Source organism: Acanthochromis polyacanthus, chromosome 6 (genome assembly GCF_021347895.1).
Source record: "Acanthochromis polyacanthus isolate Apoly-LR-REF ecotype Palm Island chromosome 6, KAUST_Apoly_ChrSc, whole genome shotgun sequence".
NCBI classification, from domain to species: Eukaryota; Metazoa; Chordata; class Actinopteri; family Pomacentridae; genus Acanthochromis; species Acanthochromis polyacanthus.
In genome coordinates this window covers 12,401,258-12,418,280 of record NC_067118.1, presented here as the reverse complement: position 1 = coordinate 12,418,280, position 17,023 = coordinate 12,401,258, and the positions used below count along the sequence as shown (strand labels likewise).

Sequence of the window (17,023 nt, the reverse complement as noted above, 5' to 3'; positions counted from 1 at the left end):
TACTCTCTCCACTATATTTTCAAATATAATAGTATTGTTTAAAATGACTGTTCATGCCACTGAGTGTGTTACTGTCCTCAATAGAAGAGCATGTGTGCCTGTTGGACTGCGTTGCCCTAGACCTGCAAGAGATGGATATCTTTGCTGCAGTGCGTCTTCCCTGGCAGGGTAGTGGTAAAGCCCCTGAATCTTCAGACCTCCTCTTTCCTTCGTACTCTGTACGTCGCACCGGAGACAACCTGTTGAGAAACTGCTGCCGCCTTCGGCTTAAAGTGGAACGGAACCTGGACAAGTATGCCCTAGTTTTTATCATACTGATAGAAAAGTAAGTAAGTGAAATGTATTTATATAGCACATTTCAGAGATACAAAACCTTAAAGTGCTTTACAACAATAATAAAACAAGGATAAAGATAATTATGATAAAGGTAATATAGTGTTAAAACAGGGGAGCAACAGCTAAAACACAGTTCATCAAAAACAATAAATAAAATAAAACAGAACAGTCACAGGTCGACCAAGCGCAGTGCACAGCACAATCACCACTGATTTTATTTATTCATTCGTTCATTCATTCATTCATTTATTTAATCAGGGACCATGCAATTATTATAGGACACAGAACTGATGCATTACATATAGTGTGTGTAACATTGAGCTAATTTTCAACTCCTGTCCCTGGTTGGGCTTTTAAGTAAGAGTAGTCAAAGGACCAACAACACAAATAAAAAGAGCAGGACAATATTAAAAACCTGTAACCCTTGCAGGGAGTTTGTTTGCACACACAAACACACACAGTGACACAGTCCAGACAGTCAGACCTGATAGATGTCATAGGTGGGTACATTATTTATTTGTATTTAAGTATTTTATGCTTGGAACGAGGGACAACAAGTAATTTTTGTTGGTCTGACCTGAGAGCTCTGTTCAGGATGTACGGGTAAAGGAGGTCGGAAATATAACAAGGTAATTAGCCACGTAAAGCCTTAAAAGTTAGTGATTAATATTGTACTTTAAAATGTATGCGAAAATTGATCGGGGGCGAGGCAATGAAGAGAGGAAAGGACTTGGTTGATGTGGGATCTCCGGTTAGTTCTTGATAAAAGGCGAGCCGCTGTATTTTGGACTGTTTGAAGATGGTTAAAAGAGGATTGATTCAAATAGGTAAAAAGGGCATTACAATAATCTAAACGGGATGAAATAAAAGCATGTAAATCATCTCCAGTTTCACTTTGGATACCATGGATTTTTACTTAGCTAGGATGCGCAGATGGAAAAAACAAAGTCATGATGTTCTTGGAGTAAAATCATGTTGAGCATTTCTTTGCATCTCAGGGTCACTTGTCCATCTCTTTTTTTATTGTCATGCGGGGATTTTTGTGTGTGGGTGTAACCTGTCAAACAAAGATAAATGAGCTTCTGTTTCCCAATTAGTCTTTATTTACCAATGAAAAAGATGACATCTGTAGAAATAGTCAAATATTCTTAAATGTAAAGATGTCATAACTGACAGTAAGGACTTCAGTGAGTGGAGCAGATCAGCATATTTAATATAAATAAAGTAAATCTGATATTTTTAGGTATCCACAAATTTTGTCACATCCTGCTAAAATGGAAGAGTGCTCTTCTTTACAACAGCTTTGCCAGGCCATATGGCTTTGAGATAAAAAAGATTCCTTAAACTTTGATGCTAAAAATTTGGTATTGTAGTCTCTCTTTCATATTAACAAAGGGTGACCAAAGCCTTTCATCAGTTCAGGACACTGTACAACTATTGCTTTCATTGATTTAAATGTCAAAGGGTCTTTATATCAGCTTTCACTACTTTAGTAGTAATAATCTGTCCCAAATTCTGCTGCTTGTACCTGTTAATTTGGTGTGTCAGAAACTTATTTAATAAAACAAGGGTAAATACATATTATGGACACTCCATATTAAATTAACATGATCAAGGCAACTTGATCAGTCTCAAATGTTTATTGTATAAATGAATTACTATTAAGCTGCAACAAGTGTCGTGAATATCATCTTCCCTGATCTGTGATTGAACCTAGTTCTTACCTGCAGAAATTTAATGGCATTTCTTGTTTTTCCTTAAACATCTGCATCTTACTATTGCTGATGTTGAATGATCCATATATGTGTTGGATTCCTTAGCTCAAGCTAAAGCTGAATGAAGCAGCAAAAAAGACTTTCAAGCTCCAAAAAGGACTGTAGTTTTTGTTTTTTAGAGGAAAACAGGAGATATGAATTCACCCAGTTTCAGTACATGACTATACTCACAATCAAAACTTGATTTTGTCAGGGAGTTGAGCCATGGGGTGCCTGACATGTCCATTCATGGAAGCCTATCCTCAATACACTGCTCTTTGGACATGGAGCACTACCAACTGATCAGAGGGCTGCTGGAAAACAACCTGGGAGAGCCTATTGAAGAGTTCCTCCGACCCTACAACCTGCAGGACCCCAGCACATACGTGAGAAAGCAGGCAGTCACATATGCATCCAGCTCAGCAGTCTACTGCAGTCTTTAGAACATATCCACACATTTGTAGAAAATCCTGTTTCTGTATTCTATTTGACTTGTGATATGCGATATTTTTAGACTTAGAATACTTCATATGTAAAACCTACTGTTCATTATTTATTGTCCATGTAATAATTTAACAGATGTGTAGGGCATTTTGTACAACACTATGTATAATATTTTTCTTTTTGCCAACATAACCACCTCTACCCAACTGGTCAAAAATTTAAGAATTTTAGAAATTTTAAAATTTTAATGACACCCCAATTTTTCCATTTTTTAAAAAATTGAAATTCAAGTAGTTTAAGTCCAGTGAATCGCTTGAAATGGTATAAAGATAAGTTGTGAACTGGTGAAGATAAAAAATAAAGATAAGGCTACCCAAAACTGAAAAATGATGTACATTTAAGAACTATACAAAAAGGCCTTTTTCTGGGAGCAAGAAATAGGTTAACAACTTAAAGCTGTTCTGCAGCAATGGTGGTTGATGAAGCTTTGAAAGTTGGTGCTTCTTGATTACTTCCAACCCCCTCTTTCTGCATAAAAGTAATGCTGGAACACCGTGGCCCCATACCTGCAAGGGCATTATTTGAACAGTATTGTACTGCAGAAAGTGTGTTGCTGTAAAAATGGCGAGCAAAATGAAGTTAACAATAGAAGACAGGCAGACCACAATGACACTTCAGAATGTAGGTTTTTCCTACAGACAAATTGCGAAGAAAGTCGAGATGTCAGTGATCACAGATTTCTTCACCATCAAAAGGCACTAAGAAATTGGGGGAAACTCTGGCAGGAAGAGGTCTGGAAGACCTAAAGCCACAACAAAATCAGAAGACAAGTTTCTGAGAGTTAACAGCTTCAAAGTCGTGAAAGCAAAGCAACCTACAAGTGCCACAGATTTATGGGAACCTCTGTAACAGAGTTGTAAAGACCTTTCTGAAGAATATTTGATTTCCATTGTGGAATGAATGCCATGAGTGTATTCAGCTGTTACATCTGTCAAAGATGGCTACTTTGATGAGTCAAACGTTTAGAATACATTTTGGTTTCTAAATTGATTTATTTTCTTAATTTATTTGTTTATTTATTCTATGCCTTTATTTCAAAGTACAGTGTGACATTAACATGCATAATTTCCAAAAAAAATGGAAAAATTGGAGGTTTCTACAACTTTTGACTGGTAGTTTATTTTCTCGTTAATGGATTGATGATGTTTCTCTCTCCAGACGGTGTTGAGTGGAGAAGTCTATATCAACTTGTCATTCCTCGTAGACATGATGGATGTCAGTCTGGAACTCTTGGACAGTCCCAAACTAACTGAACCTAAACGCTCATTAGCAAGGTGACAGTTTTCAGATTTTTTCTGAAAAGGAAGAACACTTTAGATGTGCGTTTTTCACCCAAATCTGTAAAAATATTCATGAACAAAAGCACATAGAAGTTTTCTGAATTTGTAGAGAGCTATTGCCTTTCCAGTCTTCTTGTAGTCTAATCTACACCAAGATGCACAGTTGTTCATTATACCATGGAGCTATTTTAGTATAATTTGTTGTCTTTGATGTCAGAGGGACAAGTGTCAGCTGATGTTCACAGTAAAACTGCAGTTCAGTCAACGAGATTATCCACCCTTGTGGGACTAACGTAACTATCACATAAAAAATATTTACATACAGGAGTAATAATAATAATAATGGATTAGAATTATATAGCGCTTTTTTGGCCACTCAAAGCGCTTCACAATGAACCCATTATTCATTCACTCACACATTCTCACTCTGGTGGTGGTAAGCTATATTTGTAGCCACAGCTGCCCTGGGGCAGACTGACGGAAGCGTGGCTGCCAATCCGCGCCTACGGCCCCTCCGACCACCACCAACATTCACACGCATTCATACACCAGTGTGAGAGCGCTGGGGATTGGCGGGTAAAGTGTCTTACCCAAGAACACAACAGCACATGACTAGGCGGAGCTAGAATCAAACCGCCGACCCTTCGATCATTGGACGACCCGCTCTACTACCTGAGCCACAGCCGCCCCAGTACTCGGCTTCAAACGGAAAGCAGGGGTGTTACTCCCATTTTGTGGAGTGTGGATGGGTATATTGCATCACTATCTCTGCAAATGGTGTCCTCATTCTGTTTTAAACAATACAAAAATCAACAGGTTGGCTTCTATTTTAGATTAGTAGAAAGCCAATCACAATCTCTCTTGTACTGGCATGTAATAATGTCTACAGTGAAACATGGTGATGGACAACAGGGTGGGGTGCAGGGGTTATCCATCCATGTACAAAGCTGCAGAAAAATCATTTTGACTAGATTTTGCTCAGAAATTGGACAGCATGTATCTCCTTGGGGTCCTGCCTTTAACTGACTACCCAAGCCTTTAATGCATAAGCTATTCAATCACTGAGATGTGTCTTACAAGTTTTTGATGTAGACATTTATTTACAATGCAGTTGAAAAGTAGGCTATTTTAATGTCTAATTTTTACTTTTCTTGCAAAGGTTTGACTTCATGAAATCCAAGCTGCTCTTCGAAAGTTTCTCAAATGGATCCAAGTCCGTCAACCTGGTTTCTCACTCCTTGCTGGCATACGACACCCGTTACACTGGGCCAAATGAAAGTACTGCTGGACATGATGGGGCAAGATGCAATGTGTTTGACTGCATAATCCAGCCCTCCAAGACAGGCACTAACCGGGCGTCCCTGCAGCTGGAATTGCATTATAGGTAAGGCTTGAGAATCTTCAAATCTAGGAAACATTACCAAATGCAGGAAAAAAAAAACAACAATTTTATGTTGTATTACAGAGTCAAAAATTACTAACAAAAAATATGCTCCATGTTATTCCAGATCCACACGTGACTCGTCCTCCTTCACAGTGGTCCTCAACAACCTCAGGGTCTTTCTCATTTTTGACTGGCTGCAGCTGGTGCGAGACTTCCTCCGTATGCCAGCTGAAAAGACATCAGCTGGTGCTCAGCCTTCTCAGTGCTGGCCCAGTAACGCTACCACTGACTCAGGCACCAGTACCACCACCTGCACCTCTGGGGCTGTTATGCCCAAGACAGTCAAGAGTGGTGTTGTCACCAAGAGGTCCACAGTGCCAGTTACCCAGGACCGCTGCCTAGAGGTTAAGATCAATGTCACAGGTCAGAACAAGATGATCAGGAAGATTACAAGACAACTATTTGTACATCTGTATTGAAATATAGTGAAAATGTAACTGTTAGGGAAAGCCAGAGTAGTGCTGAATCCCCAGATAGATATTCACCTGGACCTCTCTAATGACTGATGATGCTGCAATTAGTACTGTTACAGCCCTTTCTAGCAAAAACACAGGATCAACCTATCAAGCAAGGTTGGCTGATAGTTAGCAACATCAGAACACCTGAGTAACCACACATTTTGTAACTACCAGGCATCTCTCCTCCAACATCCAGAACCCCATACTAACCAAATACTGGGATGTCTTAGCAACTACCTTAAGCCCTATACAATCCCATGTGCCAGTGAAAGTTTAAGAAACCACCTACTTTTCAGTGAGATCTCAAGTATGGTTTCGTGAGCAAGCACATTATTCGCTGTTAATACCAACCATATTTATTTTTGATCAGATATCAAGATTTAATTGACCTATAACTTGACACAATATAAGGCTTACATATATTTACTTCTTCTGGATTTCTAATCTTACTGGGACCTGCCCATAAGCTGTATATTGTCCTGTACTTTGAGTCTCCAAATGTGACTCCTAATTACCTAGCCTGTATATTTTAAAGTTTGCCTTTTACATGTTATGTTATTTGGTCTACAGGTACAGAGTTTGTGGTTGTGGAGGACTCTTGCTGTGTGGATACCAATGCCATCATTCTAAAAGGCACCACAGTCCTCACCTACAAACCCCGGCTGTTGGACAGACCCTTCTCAGGCAGCCTCGCAGGAATAGAGGTAACATCTCTGACAGTTACATCATCATATCAGTCAATCTTAGATTTCCAATCTCAGAAAGACTACATTCTTAAAGTTGTGACAAATGAACTGACATATTGTAGGTGATACCATAGTTGCTGTAGTACTAGCTATTCTTTCATCGTCAGTGCTATTATTTCTACCCTCTCTACCCTCTTTCCTGTCCTCTTAAATGGACTTGCGCTTATATAGCGCTTTTCTACTCATCAGAGTACTCAAAGCGCTTTTACAACAATTACTCCCATTCACCCACACACACACCAATGTGCAGGTTGCTAATCAACCTGCAACATCAGTCAGTATACATTCATACACCAGTGTAACACTGGTAGGCAATTCGGGGTTCAGAATCTTGCCCAAGGAAACTTCGGCATGCAGCACATGACTAGGCGAGAGCGGGGAATCGAACCGCCGACCCTTCGATCATTGGACGACCCGCTCTACCACCTGAGCCACAGCCGCCCCGACTCTTACTGTTAATGGCCCAAACAATGTAGTGTGTGTGTGTGTGTGTGTGTGTGTGTGTGTGTGTGTGTGTGTGTGTGTGTGTGTGTGTGTGTGTGTGTGTGTGTGTGTGTGTGTGTGTGTGTGTGTGTGTGTGTGTGTATATATATATACACACGTGGACAAAATTGTTGGTACCCCTCAGTTAAAGAAGGAAAAACCCACAATTCTCACTGAAATCACTTGAAACTCACAAAAGTAACAATAAATAAAAATGTATTGAAAATTAAATAATCAAAAACATTATTATTATATTTATTATATTATATTTAAAAAAACAAACTAATGAAACAGGCCTGGACAAAAATGATGGTACCTCTATAAAAGATTGAAAACTATTTGACCAGAGTGACATGATTAACTCAGGTGTGTCATTTAATTGACATCACAGGTGTTTCCAAACTCATAATCAGTCAGTCTGCCTATTTAAAGGGAGACAAGTAGTCACCCTGCTGTTTGGTGAAAAGGTGTGTACCACACTGAACATGGACAACAGAAAGCGAAGGAGAGAATTGTCCCAGGACATCCGAAAAAAAATGATAGACAAACATCTTAAAGGTAAAGGCTATAAGACCATCTCTAAACAGCTTGAAGTTCCTGTGACAACAGTGGCTCATATTATTCAGAAGTTCAAGGCCCACGGGACAGTAGCCAACCTCCCTGGACGTGGCCGCAAGAGGAAAATTGATGACAAATTGAAGAGACGGATCGTTCGAATTGTATCCAAAGAGCCCAGAGCAACCTCCAAAGAAATTAAAGGTGAACTCCAAGGCCAAGGTACATCAGTGTCAGATCGCACCATTCGTCGTTGTTTGAGCCAAAGTGGACTTCATGGGAGACGACCAAGGAGGACACCACTGCTGAAAAAAAACTCATAAAAAAGCGAGACTGGAATTTGCAAAAATGCATGTTGACAAGCCACAAAGCTTCTGGGAGAATGTCCTTTGGACAGATGAGACCAAACTGGAGCTTTTTGGTAAGGCACATCAACTCTATGTTCATAGACTCAAAAACCAAGCATACGAAGAAAAGAACACTGTCCCTACGGTGAAACATGGAGGAGGCTCAGTAATGTTTTGGGGCTGCTTTGCTGCATCTGGCACAGGGTGTCTTGAAAGTGTGCAAGGTACGATGAAATCTGAAGACTATCAAGGCATTCTGGAGAGAAATGTGCTGCCTAGTGTCAGAAAGCTTGGTCTCAGTCGCAGGTCATGGGTCTTCCAAAAGGACAACGATCCAAAACACACAGCCAAAAACACCCAAGAATGGCTGAGAGAAAAGTGTTGGACTATTCTAAAGTGGCCTTCTATGAGCCCAGATCTGAATCCCATTGAACATATGTGGAAGGAGCTGAAACATGCCATTTGGAGAAGACACCCATCAAACCTGAGACAACTGGAGCTGTTTGCTCATGAGGAGTGGGCCAAAATACCTGTTGACAGCTGCAGAACGCTCATTGACAAATACAGAAATCGTTTAATTGCAGTGATTGCCTCAAAAGGTTGTGCAACAAAATATTAAGTTATGGGTACCATCATTTTTGTCCAGCCCTATTTCATTAGTTTGTTTTTTTAAATAATTATGTTAATCAACAATTCAAAAGTGATGGCTGATTTTGATTATTTAATTTTCAATAAATTTTTATTTATTGTTACTTTTGTGAGTTTCAAGTGATTTCAGTGAGAATTGTGGGTTTTTCCTTCTTTAACTGAGGGGTACCAACAATTTTGTCCACGTGTGTATATACAGTGCCTTGTGAAAGTATTCGGCCCCCTTGAACTTTTCAACCTTTCACCACATTTCAGGCTTCAAACATAAAGATATGAAATTTAAATTTTTTGTCAAGAATCAACCACAAGTGGGACACAATCGTGAAGTGAAACGAAATTTATTGGATGTTTTAAACTTTTTTAACAAATTAAAACCTGAAAAGTGGGGCGTGCAATATTATTCGGCCCCCTTGCATTAATGCTTTGTAGCGCCACCTTTTACTGCAATTATAGCTGCAAGTCGCTTGGGGTATGTCTCTATCAGTTTTGCACATCGAGAGACTGAAATTCTTGCCCATTCTTCCTTGCAAAACAGCTCCAGCTCAGTGAGGTTGGATGGAGAGCGTTTGTGAACAGCAGTCTTCAGCTCTGCCCACAGATTCTCGATTGGATTCAGGTCTGGACTTTGACTTGGCCATTCTAACACCTGGATACGTTTATTTGTGAACCATTCCATTGTAGATTTGGCTTTATGTTTTGGATCATTGTCCTGTTGGAAGATAAATCTCGTCCCAGTCTCAGGTCTTTTGCAGACTCCAACAGGTTTTTTTCCACAATGGTCCTGTATTTGGCTCCATTCATCTTCCCATCAATTTTAACCATCTTCCCTGTCCCTGCTGAAGAAAAGCAGGCCCAAACCATGAGGCTGCCACCACCATGTTTGACAGTGGGGATGGTGTGTTCAGGGTGATGAGCTGTGTTGCTTTTACGCCAAACATATCGTTTTGCATTGTGGCCAAAAAGTTGGATTTTGATTTCATCTGACCAGAGCACCTTCTTCCACGTTTGGTGTGTCTCCCAGGTGGCTTGTGGCAAACTTCAAACCAGACTTTTTATGGATATCTTTGAGAAATGGCTTTCTTCTTGCCACTCTTCCATAAAGGCCAGATTTGTGCAGTATACGACTGATTGTTGTCCTATGGACAGACTCTCCCACCTCAGCTGTAGATGTCTGCAGTTCATCCAGAGTGATCATGGGCCTCTTGGCTGCATCTCTGATCAGTCTTCTCCTTGTTGGAGGTGAAAGTTTAGAGGGACGGCCGGGTCTTGGTAGATTTGCAGTGGTCTGATACTCCTTCCATTTCAATATGATTGCTTGCACAGTGCTCCTTGAGATGTTTAAAGCTTGGGAAATCTTTTTGTATCCAAATCCGGCTTTAAACTTCTCCACAACAGTATCTCGGACCTGCTTGGTGTGTTCCTTGGTCTTCATGATGCTCTCTGCACTTTAAACAGAGCCCTGAGACTATCACAGAGCAGGTGCATTTATACGGAGACTTGATTACACACAGGTGGATTCTATTTATCATCATCCGTCATTTAGGACAACATTGGATCATTCAGAGATCCTCACTGAACTTCTGGAGTGAGTTTGCAGCACTGAAAGTAAAAGGGCCGAATAATATTGCACGCCCCACTTTTCAGTTTTTTTTTGTTAAAAAAGTATAAAATATCCAATAAATTTCATTCCACTTCACGATTGTGTCCCAATTGTTGTTGATTCTTGACAAAAAATTAAAATTTTATATCTTTATGTTTGAAGCCTGAAATGTGGTGAAAGGTTGAAAAGTTCAAGGGGGCCGAATACTTTCACAAGGCACTGTGTGTATATATATATATATATATATATATATATATATATATATATATATATATATATATATATGTATGTATGTATGAATATAAATGTACTATTAGAACACAGGAGTGATGATTGCTGGAAATGGGTCTCTGTACCCCTATATAGATGTTCCATTAAAAATCAGCCATTTCCTGCTAGAATAATCATTTACCATATTAACAATGTCTAGACTGCATTTCTAATTAATTTATTGTTATATTCATTGAAAAAAAAGTTTTTCTTTCTAAAATAAGGACATTTCAAAGTGACTCCAAACTTTTGAACGTGTGTGTGTGTGTGTGTGTGTGTGTGTGTGTGTGTGTGTGTGTGTGAGAGAGAGAGAGTGTGCGATTGTGTAAGAAAGAGATTATAAATATTTAATGTTTTGTTGTTTAATACTCCATCAGTATTCAGTAAATAATTATTAATTAAATTAATACCCAGGCCATAATATTACTAGCTTTGTATTTGAGGTATTGTGTCACTCCCAGGTATTCTCATGTCGACTGGGCAGTGAGCAGGAGACAGCACTGTCCATCATCGATCCTGTCAATGTTCAGGTGGAACTGTGTGGAAGCCCCACATACCAAAGCAGCTCAGGTCTACTGGACGCCTTCAATGTAGAGGACATTCCACCCCTGCTTGAGGTGAGGAGTTAGCACTTAACAAACAAAAAGTAAGCAACATCTAACTGGGTGGCATAGGCAACTGCAAGAGCAGTCACCAAATGACATTTTGACTTATTTTATAGTGTTCAAGTTTCTCAGCCTCAGCTATTAGCCATGTTGTGGTCCTAAATAACTGCTCCACTGATTTAGTTTTTTTACTATCATAAAAGTGTTAAACATGTCAAGGATACATTCATAAAGAAAGGTAAAAACAAGTGGAACAGATATCCTGACTTTTGGTAGAGTATGGGTTGAACTCCTAAGAAAAGTTAAAATTGAAGGGGTATGAATACTTTTGCAAAGCCCTGTAGATAAAGATTACTGAAGTACTGTAATTTCCAGACTATTCAGAGCACCTGAATGTAAGCCGCACCCACTACATTTAAAAAGAAAAAAAAATTGTTCATATATAAGCCACACCTGACTGTAAGCCGTAGGTGTCCATGTTGTAACATGAAATATTTACACAGAAAAAACTTTTTATCAAATAAATGCTTTTTTCCCCCCGAACAATGCCTGTAGCATGGCAGTAACACAGCAGTAAAATGCAATGAGTCAACTCACGCTGCCAACTCAAACATCTCACCATTGATTCATTGATGCCAAGCTTGCGTGCACCAGCTCTATTTTCTTCGTTGACAAGCAGATTGGTTGCCTTTAATATGAAGCTGCATGTTATGCATTTTTTCGTGTTTTTTCCATGATGAGGTTGTGTGCATGAAGTGCAAAATTACTTATCTGAAGAATTTAGTGTGCATGCGCGCTTGATTTAATTTGAACAGTGTCATTGGTCCACTGTGACCTGTTCGGTAATTTCATTCTGATGTGACGAGGCTAAATGTGTTAACGGCATGAAGCTCGCTCCTATAAATCTGTACATTAGCTGCATCACTGTAAAAGCCGCAGGGTTCAAAGCGTGAGAAAAAGTAGCGGCTTATAGTCCGGAAAGTACAGTAATTTTCTGAGCTTTGACAAAGTTAAATCACATTATGAAAATATTTTCATGGGATCACTGTTTTTTCTCAGTAATAGTGAAGCAACTTTGACATGTAAACTGTGTGACTGGTTCCTGTAATAGTGGATATGATTCTCTGGCAGATTCAATTCCCTGTTCTGGACATCCGTCTGTCCTACAATGACATTCAGCTCTTCTTGGCCATTGCAAAATCTATCCCTACGGCAAATTCTCCACTGCCACCTGACTCTGACACCACCACTGCTCCGACCAGTGAGACCACCACTACATCCAAAAGCAGCCTCAGGCAGAAGACTGAGGGCCTTATAGGTAGGTAAAGGTCAATGTATAGAGCAGTTTGTAACCTTCAGTGGTGAAGTATTGTTCTGGAAATGTTTTCATCCCAAATAAAAACAGAAAATCTACTCTGACACTATTTTTTTCATATGTTTAACAAACATCAAGTTTTTGTTTAATAGTATTTAAGACTATTACAAATTTACAATAATAACACGCTGTTATTCCACTACACATTCATAAGTGTACTCTTATCTCATTTCTCAGATGCTCTTCTGTCCTGCATCAACATTTAGGAGCTAGTGTTAATTACTTTAACTCATCCTGCACTGACACTCTCAATTGTGTAGCTGCTCTAAAAGTCAAAAAACATAAGGCTAACACTGCCAGTAACCACTGGCAGTGCAATTTCACCTTTGCCATTTGACAAGCTCATAGGAGTGCAGTGCAAATGGGGAAATAAAGATAAACTTCAGATCCCATATAAAATTGCAAGACATTGTTGAGACAATATTACTGATCTAACCAATGAGAATGTTGACAACACATACTACTGTTAAATTCCAACAATTCTATATTGAATATTGCCACTGGTGAAACCACATCAGCTTCTACTACTGAAACTTGTGAGAAGTTTCTTTGTCAATAATATTGACATTATTAGGTCTAACATCTCACTGCTAATTTTGATCACACAAAGATACATTATCTAATTCAGTTAAATTCAATTTTATTTATATAGCACCAATTCACAACTTATGCTGTCTCATAGCTCTGCACATATTTTAAACAAAGAACAGACAACCCAACAGTCCAAAGTTGCTGTTGGATTCCCTATGAGCAAGTAGTTGGCAATGGTAGGAAGGAACCAAAGAAACTCTTCTGTTAACAGGGAGGGGGAAAAAAATCTGACAGAACTAGGCTTGGGGGTTGGGATGGGGATAGTGGGATATTCATTATACCATGGAGTTATTTTATTTTATTATAATTTATTGCTTTCCTTTTCAGACAAGCAGCAGTGTCAGTTGATGTAGACAGTAAAGCTGCAGTCCTATTGAGATTATCCACCTGTGCAGTAGTAATGTTAGAGGAGCTGGTCTCTATTGTGTTGGCATATGACATTGAAGTATATAACAGTGGAATTGTTTGCTTAGAATTAATTATTGCATTATCAGATAAACATCTGCTGTAATGGATCTTCTTGGTAGATGCTCCATAGCCCATTATTGAAAATTTAAATGTCATTGAAAAATTATCAGACAAAGTAGAATCTTGTTGAAAAACAGTTAGATATTCAATTTCTATTCCTTCTGTCAAAACAAGCTAAAGGGTGTGCTTAAAACTGTAAATTGATTTATTTACATTTTGGGGAAAAACTGAGTGTAACAATGAACTAATTGCATCTAGTAAGATGCCTCCAGTAGTATCAACCAATTTCACTGAAATAGTCTCTTTGAACTCCAATGTGGTGCTCGTGTTGCCATAACATTTTTGTTTGTTTTTTTTTTTTACCCAAGTCTCCTTTTATTTGGTGACTTTCAATATCCTTGACTAATTCCATTCCAGGTCTATAATGACAGCCTTCTCTTTTATGGTCATTTAGTTCTGCTTGAACTTACTATAGCATTTGATACTGTCAGCCATGACGTAATATTAAAATGTCTGGAGTTGGTCTACATTATCCATTGTAAAAATAGTTCATCACAAGAAAGCAATGTCCAGTGCAGTCAACATTTCTGGCATCACTCTCATATGCAAAGTTTGCTGTAATAGTTAGCTGGTTTCGGAGACTAAGTAGTATTTAACAGCCAATGATACAGTATACTTTACTTCACTTCAAACAGGTACACTACTACACAAACAGTCACAGTTTTACAGTTGAGTCATTTGTTAAACTGTGACCCTCCTCAGGTGAATCCTGAGATTTACTACATCTGCTGGGATAACATTTAATTGTTTGTCGACAACTAATCCAAAATGCTTCATACGGGGATGTACTTGAGGCTGACAACACATTGTTTTACCTTCCAGTTGCACTAAATTGTGTTTGTTCACTGATGAGCTTTGTTTCTTTGGCTTCACATCATCAAATGCTTAATGGCAAAAAATTTCCTTAAGTGAAAATATAACTGAGATAGTTATATTTGCTTGCTTTCAATTCTGGTTGTAGCCTTAGTGATGTGCTTGACCCTCAGTCTGAAAATGTGCACAGAGTAGTCAAAAATCCCATTGTCTTCCTAGACTTCACTTTTGAGTTTAACAAAAGAAGTCAGCAGTGTTGAGAGTGCACACTTTTGTCAGTTAAGAATCATTTCAGTTTTATCTTACATGCGCCTGGAAACAGTTATCCATGCTTTTATATGCTTTCTACTGTAGTACTGTTACTCTCTGCATGTGAAGTTAACACCGTTTTGCCTTACCTGATTACATTTAGTTCAGAATGCAGCTTTCAAATCTTTACTGGTACAAATAAAAGACAGCACATCACTTAAGTTCTGGCTCATTTGCATTGGTTATTTATGAAATACAATTACTATTACTGTCATTATCATGGCACATTACCGATATGGTAACTTCTTTATCTGCCCCTCAGTCACTTAGGTCACCATCACAATTACTCCTCTCTGTCTCTCATTCATGCCTCAAACCCAAAGGCAATCTACCTTTTTTGGTGATCACCCCCAGGCCCTGAAACAGTTACTTAAATTCTGTTCCACCATTGGCAATTTTAAATCAAAATTAAATTCTCATTTTACCCCCAAGCTTTTAGTTTGTCCTAAGGGCACCCTATTAATATGAGCTCTCTCACAACCTGCTATTTTACATCAAGCATTTCCTGACTTGACTCAAGTTCCTCTTTTAATTTTTCCTATCTTCCTTTTTAACCTAATTTTTTTTTTTTGTTTTCTGTTTTTCGTTTGCCTTGGCTGTCATGTTCTTGAACGTGTCATGTTACGTGTCTCTTATACTCCTGTTCATCTTGTACTTCATACTCGATTAGCAATGTTTTGAGATTTTTGTCTGTAGGAATATTATTAGTTTTACATATTCATATGACAATGTTTCTAACATAAATGACTTATTCCTTATTTTAATTCATGCTTTTTTCTTCTTTTCGTCATGGACTCATATATTTGTATTTTTAATCAAAGGGAAAGCACTTTCGGTCAGCTTCTGTTGTTGTTAAACTTCACTTGACCTTGCTATTGTTGTTACAAAAAGCTACTTATGTGATTGTGTTTTGTCTCTACAGAGGGCCAACTGAACCATTTACAAGACCTTGGATTCAGGAAAGAGGACTGCAAACGTGCCCTCCTTCACTGTAAAGGCGAGTAAGACCTTTAACGCTTTTCTCACCTGGTAGCAAGTAGAACTCACTTGACCATTATTTAATGAAACCTTTACAAAAATAGAATATTTTGTCGCTCAGGCCAGCTGGACCAGGCTGCCACATGGCTGCTGGAGAATGCTGAGAACATGGCGAGACATCCCAGAGCCAGGGCTGACTCTGGCACCAGCCACCCCTCAGCTCTTCTGTCAGGGGTGGAAGTAAAGGCTGAGAGTGTCTGCATCTGTTTCATTGATGACTGCCTGGACTGTGACATACCACTGGCAGAGCTTACCCTTTCTAGTAAGCCTTATTTACCTAAGCTACAGTCACACTGTCAAACATTAGGTAATCACATCATTAAATCCAAAACAAGCTGTGCTAGAAATGTTTTCCGTGTGGCCACCTCGTAGCTGCACAGGCTATTAAGTTTACTTGCAGTCATACCATACAGTTCAGTATCTGTAGCCCGTTAACTCACCATGACTATGGGTAACAACCCCAGTGAAGATGGGATGTGCCCTAAACTTTGCCCCTGTGACAACAGCAGATGTGGTTGGGATACACACCCCGTATTTGCAGTGTGTCTGGACCTACTCCGTAAGCAGCCTTCCTTAAACTCCACACATGATTGAATCCCACGGGGCTGCTTTACCTTTGACACTACTCTATCAGTTGTGAGAACCAGACCCACTGATAAGTGAGGCAGCTTTGCAGGCTCCTTGGCTCAAGTCATTGCTATGGGAAGAGTCTTAGTCAGAAAGATGATCACCACAGATGCTTAATTGGTGGGCTGGGGTGTCACTTATGAAGGAAAATCGGTGAATGGAAGGCTGGGTCCTCACATGCAATTTTTCAACATAAATTGCTTGCAGCTGTTCAGATGACTGAAAATTTCCCTTGGCTGAGGGGCTGTCATGCATTGTTAGGACAGACAGCTCCACTGTTGTGGCTTACATTAACAGACACGAAGGGGCTGGGGTGTCCCTGGTTACACACACTAGTACACAGACGGATAGTTTAAAGCAGTGTACATCTGCAATTGTTGAGAGTGACTCATGCCCTGGTGATTCTGGGCAGTGGTTCGGACCTGGTTAGCCTGAAGTATTTTTTCAACCTGATTTGAGTTAACAAAGTTCAGTATAATGACAGAATTTGAATTTGAATTTAATTCATTTTGTGTTTCACACTTTATGCAACAGCACAACCACCAATTAAAGCTGTCTGTTCAGTTCATTTTTGATGCCAGGAACAGGATTATGTGACAAATACAGCAGGGAGAAATGTACATTGTTATTTGACAGAAATAATTAAAACAATATTGCTTAATGGTATTGCTTATCTCTTAATAATTTATGTGAAACTGCAGTGGAAATGGTG

The 17,023-nt window shown here is 39.1% G+C and overlaps 1 protein-coding gene and 1 long non-coding RNA gene across 2 annotated transcripts in view; one reads left to right on the top strand and one right to left on the bottom strand.

The window, feature by feature from the left end:
• LOC127534393 (uncharacterized) overlaps positions 1-17,023 on the bottom strand; it is a 238,381-nt gene that overhangs the window by 5,289 nt on the left and 216,069 nt on the right. The window lies entirely within an intron of this gene.
• The window catches only part of vps13d (vacuolar protein sorting 13 homolog D), a 167,526-nt gene that overhangs the window by 55,230 nt on the left and 95,273 nt on the right, over positions 1-17,023 (top strand). The window contains 10 exon segments of the mRNA XM_051949338.1: positions 85-292; positions 2,305-2,476; positions 3,753-3,868; positions 5,034-5,258; positions 5,383-5,681; positions 6,347-6,480; positions 10,887-11,042; positions 12,162-12,348; positions 15,569-15,643; positions 15,746-15,946. Coding sequence (XP_051805298.1) covers positions 85-292; positions 2,305-2,476; positions 3,753-3,868; positions 5,034-5,258; positions 5,383-5,681; positions 6,347-6,480; positions 10,887-11,042; positions 12,162-12,348; positions 15,569-15,643; positions 15,746-15,946 — 1,773 coding nt within the window.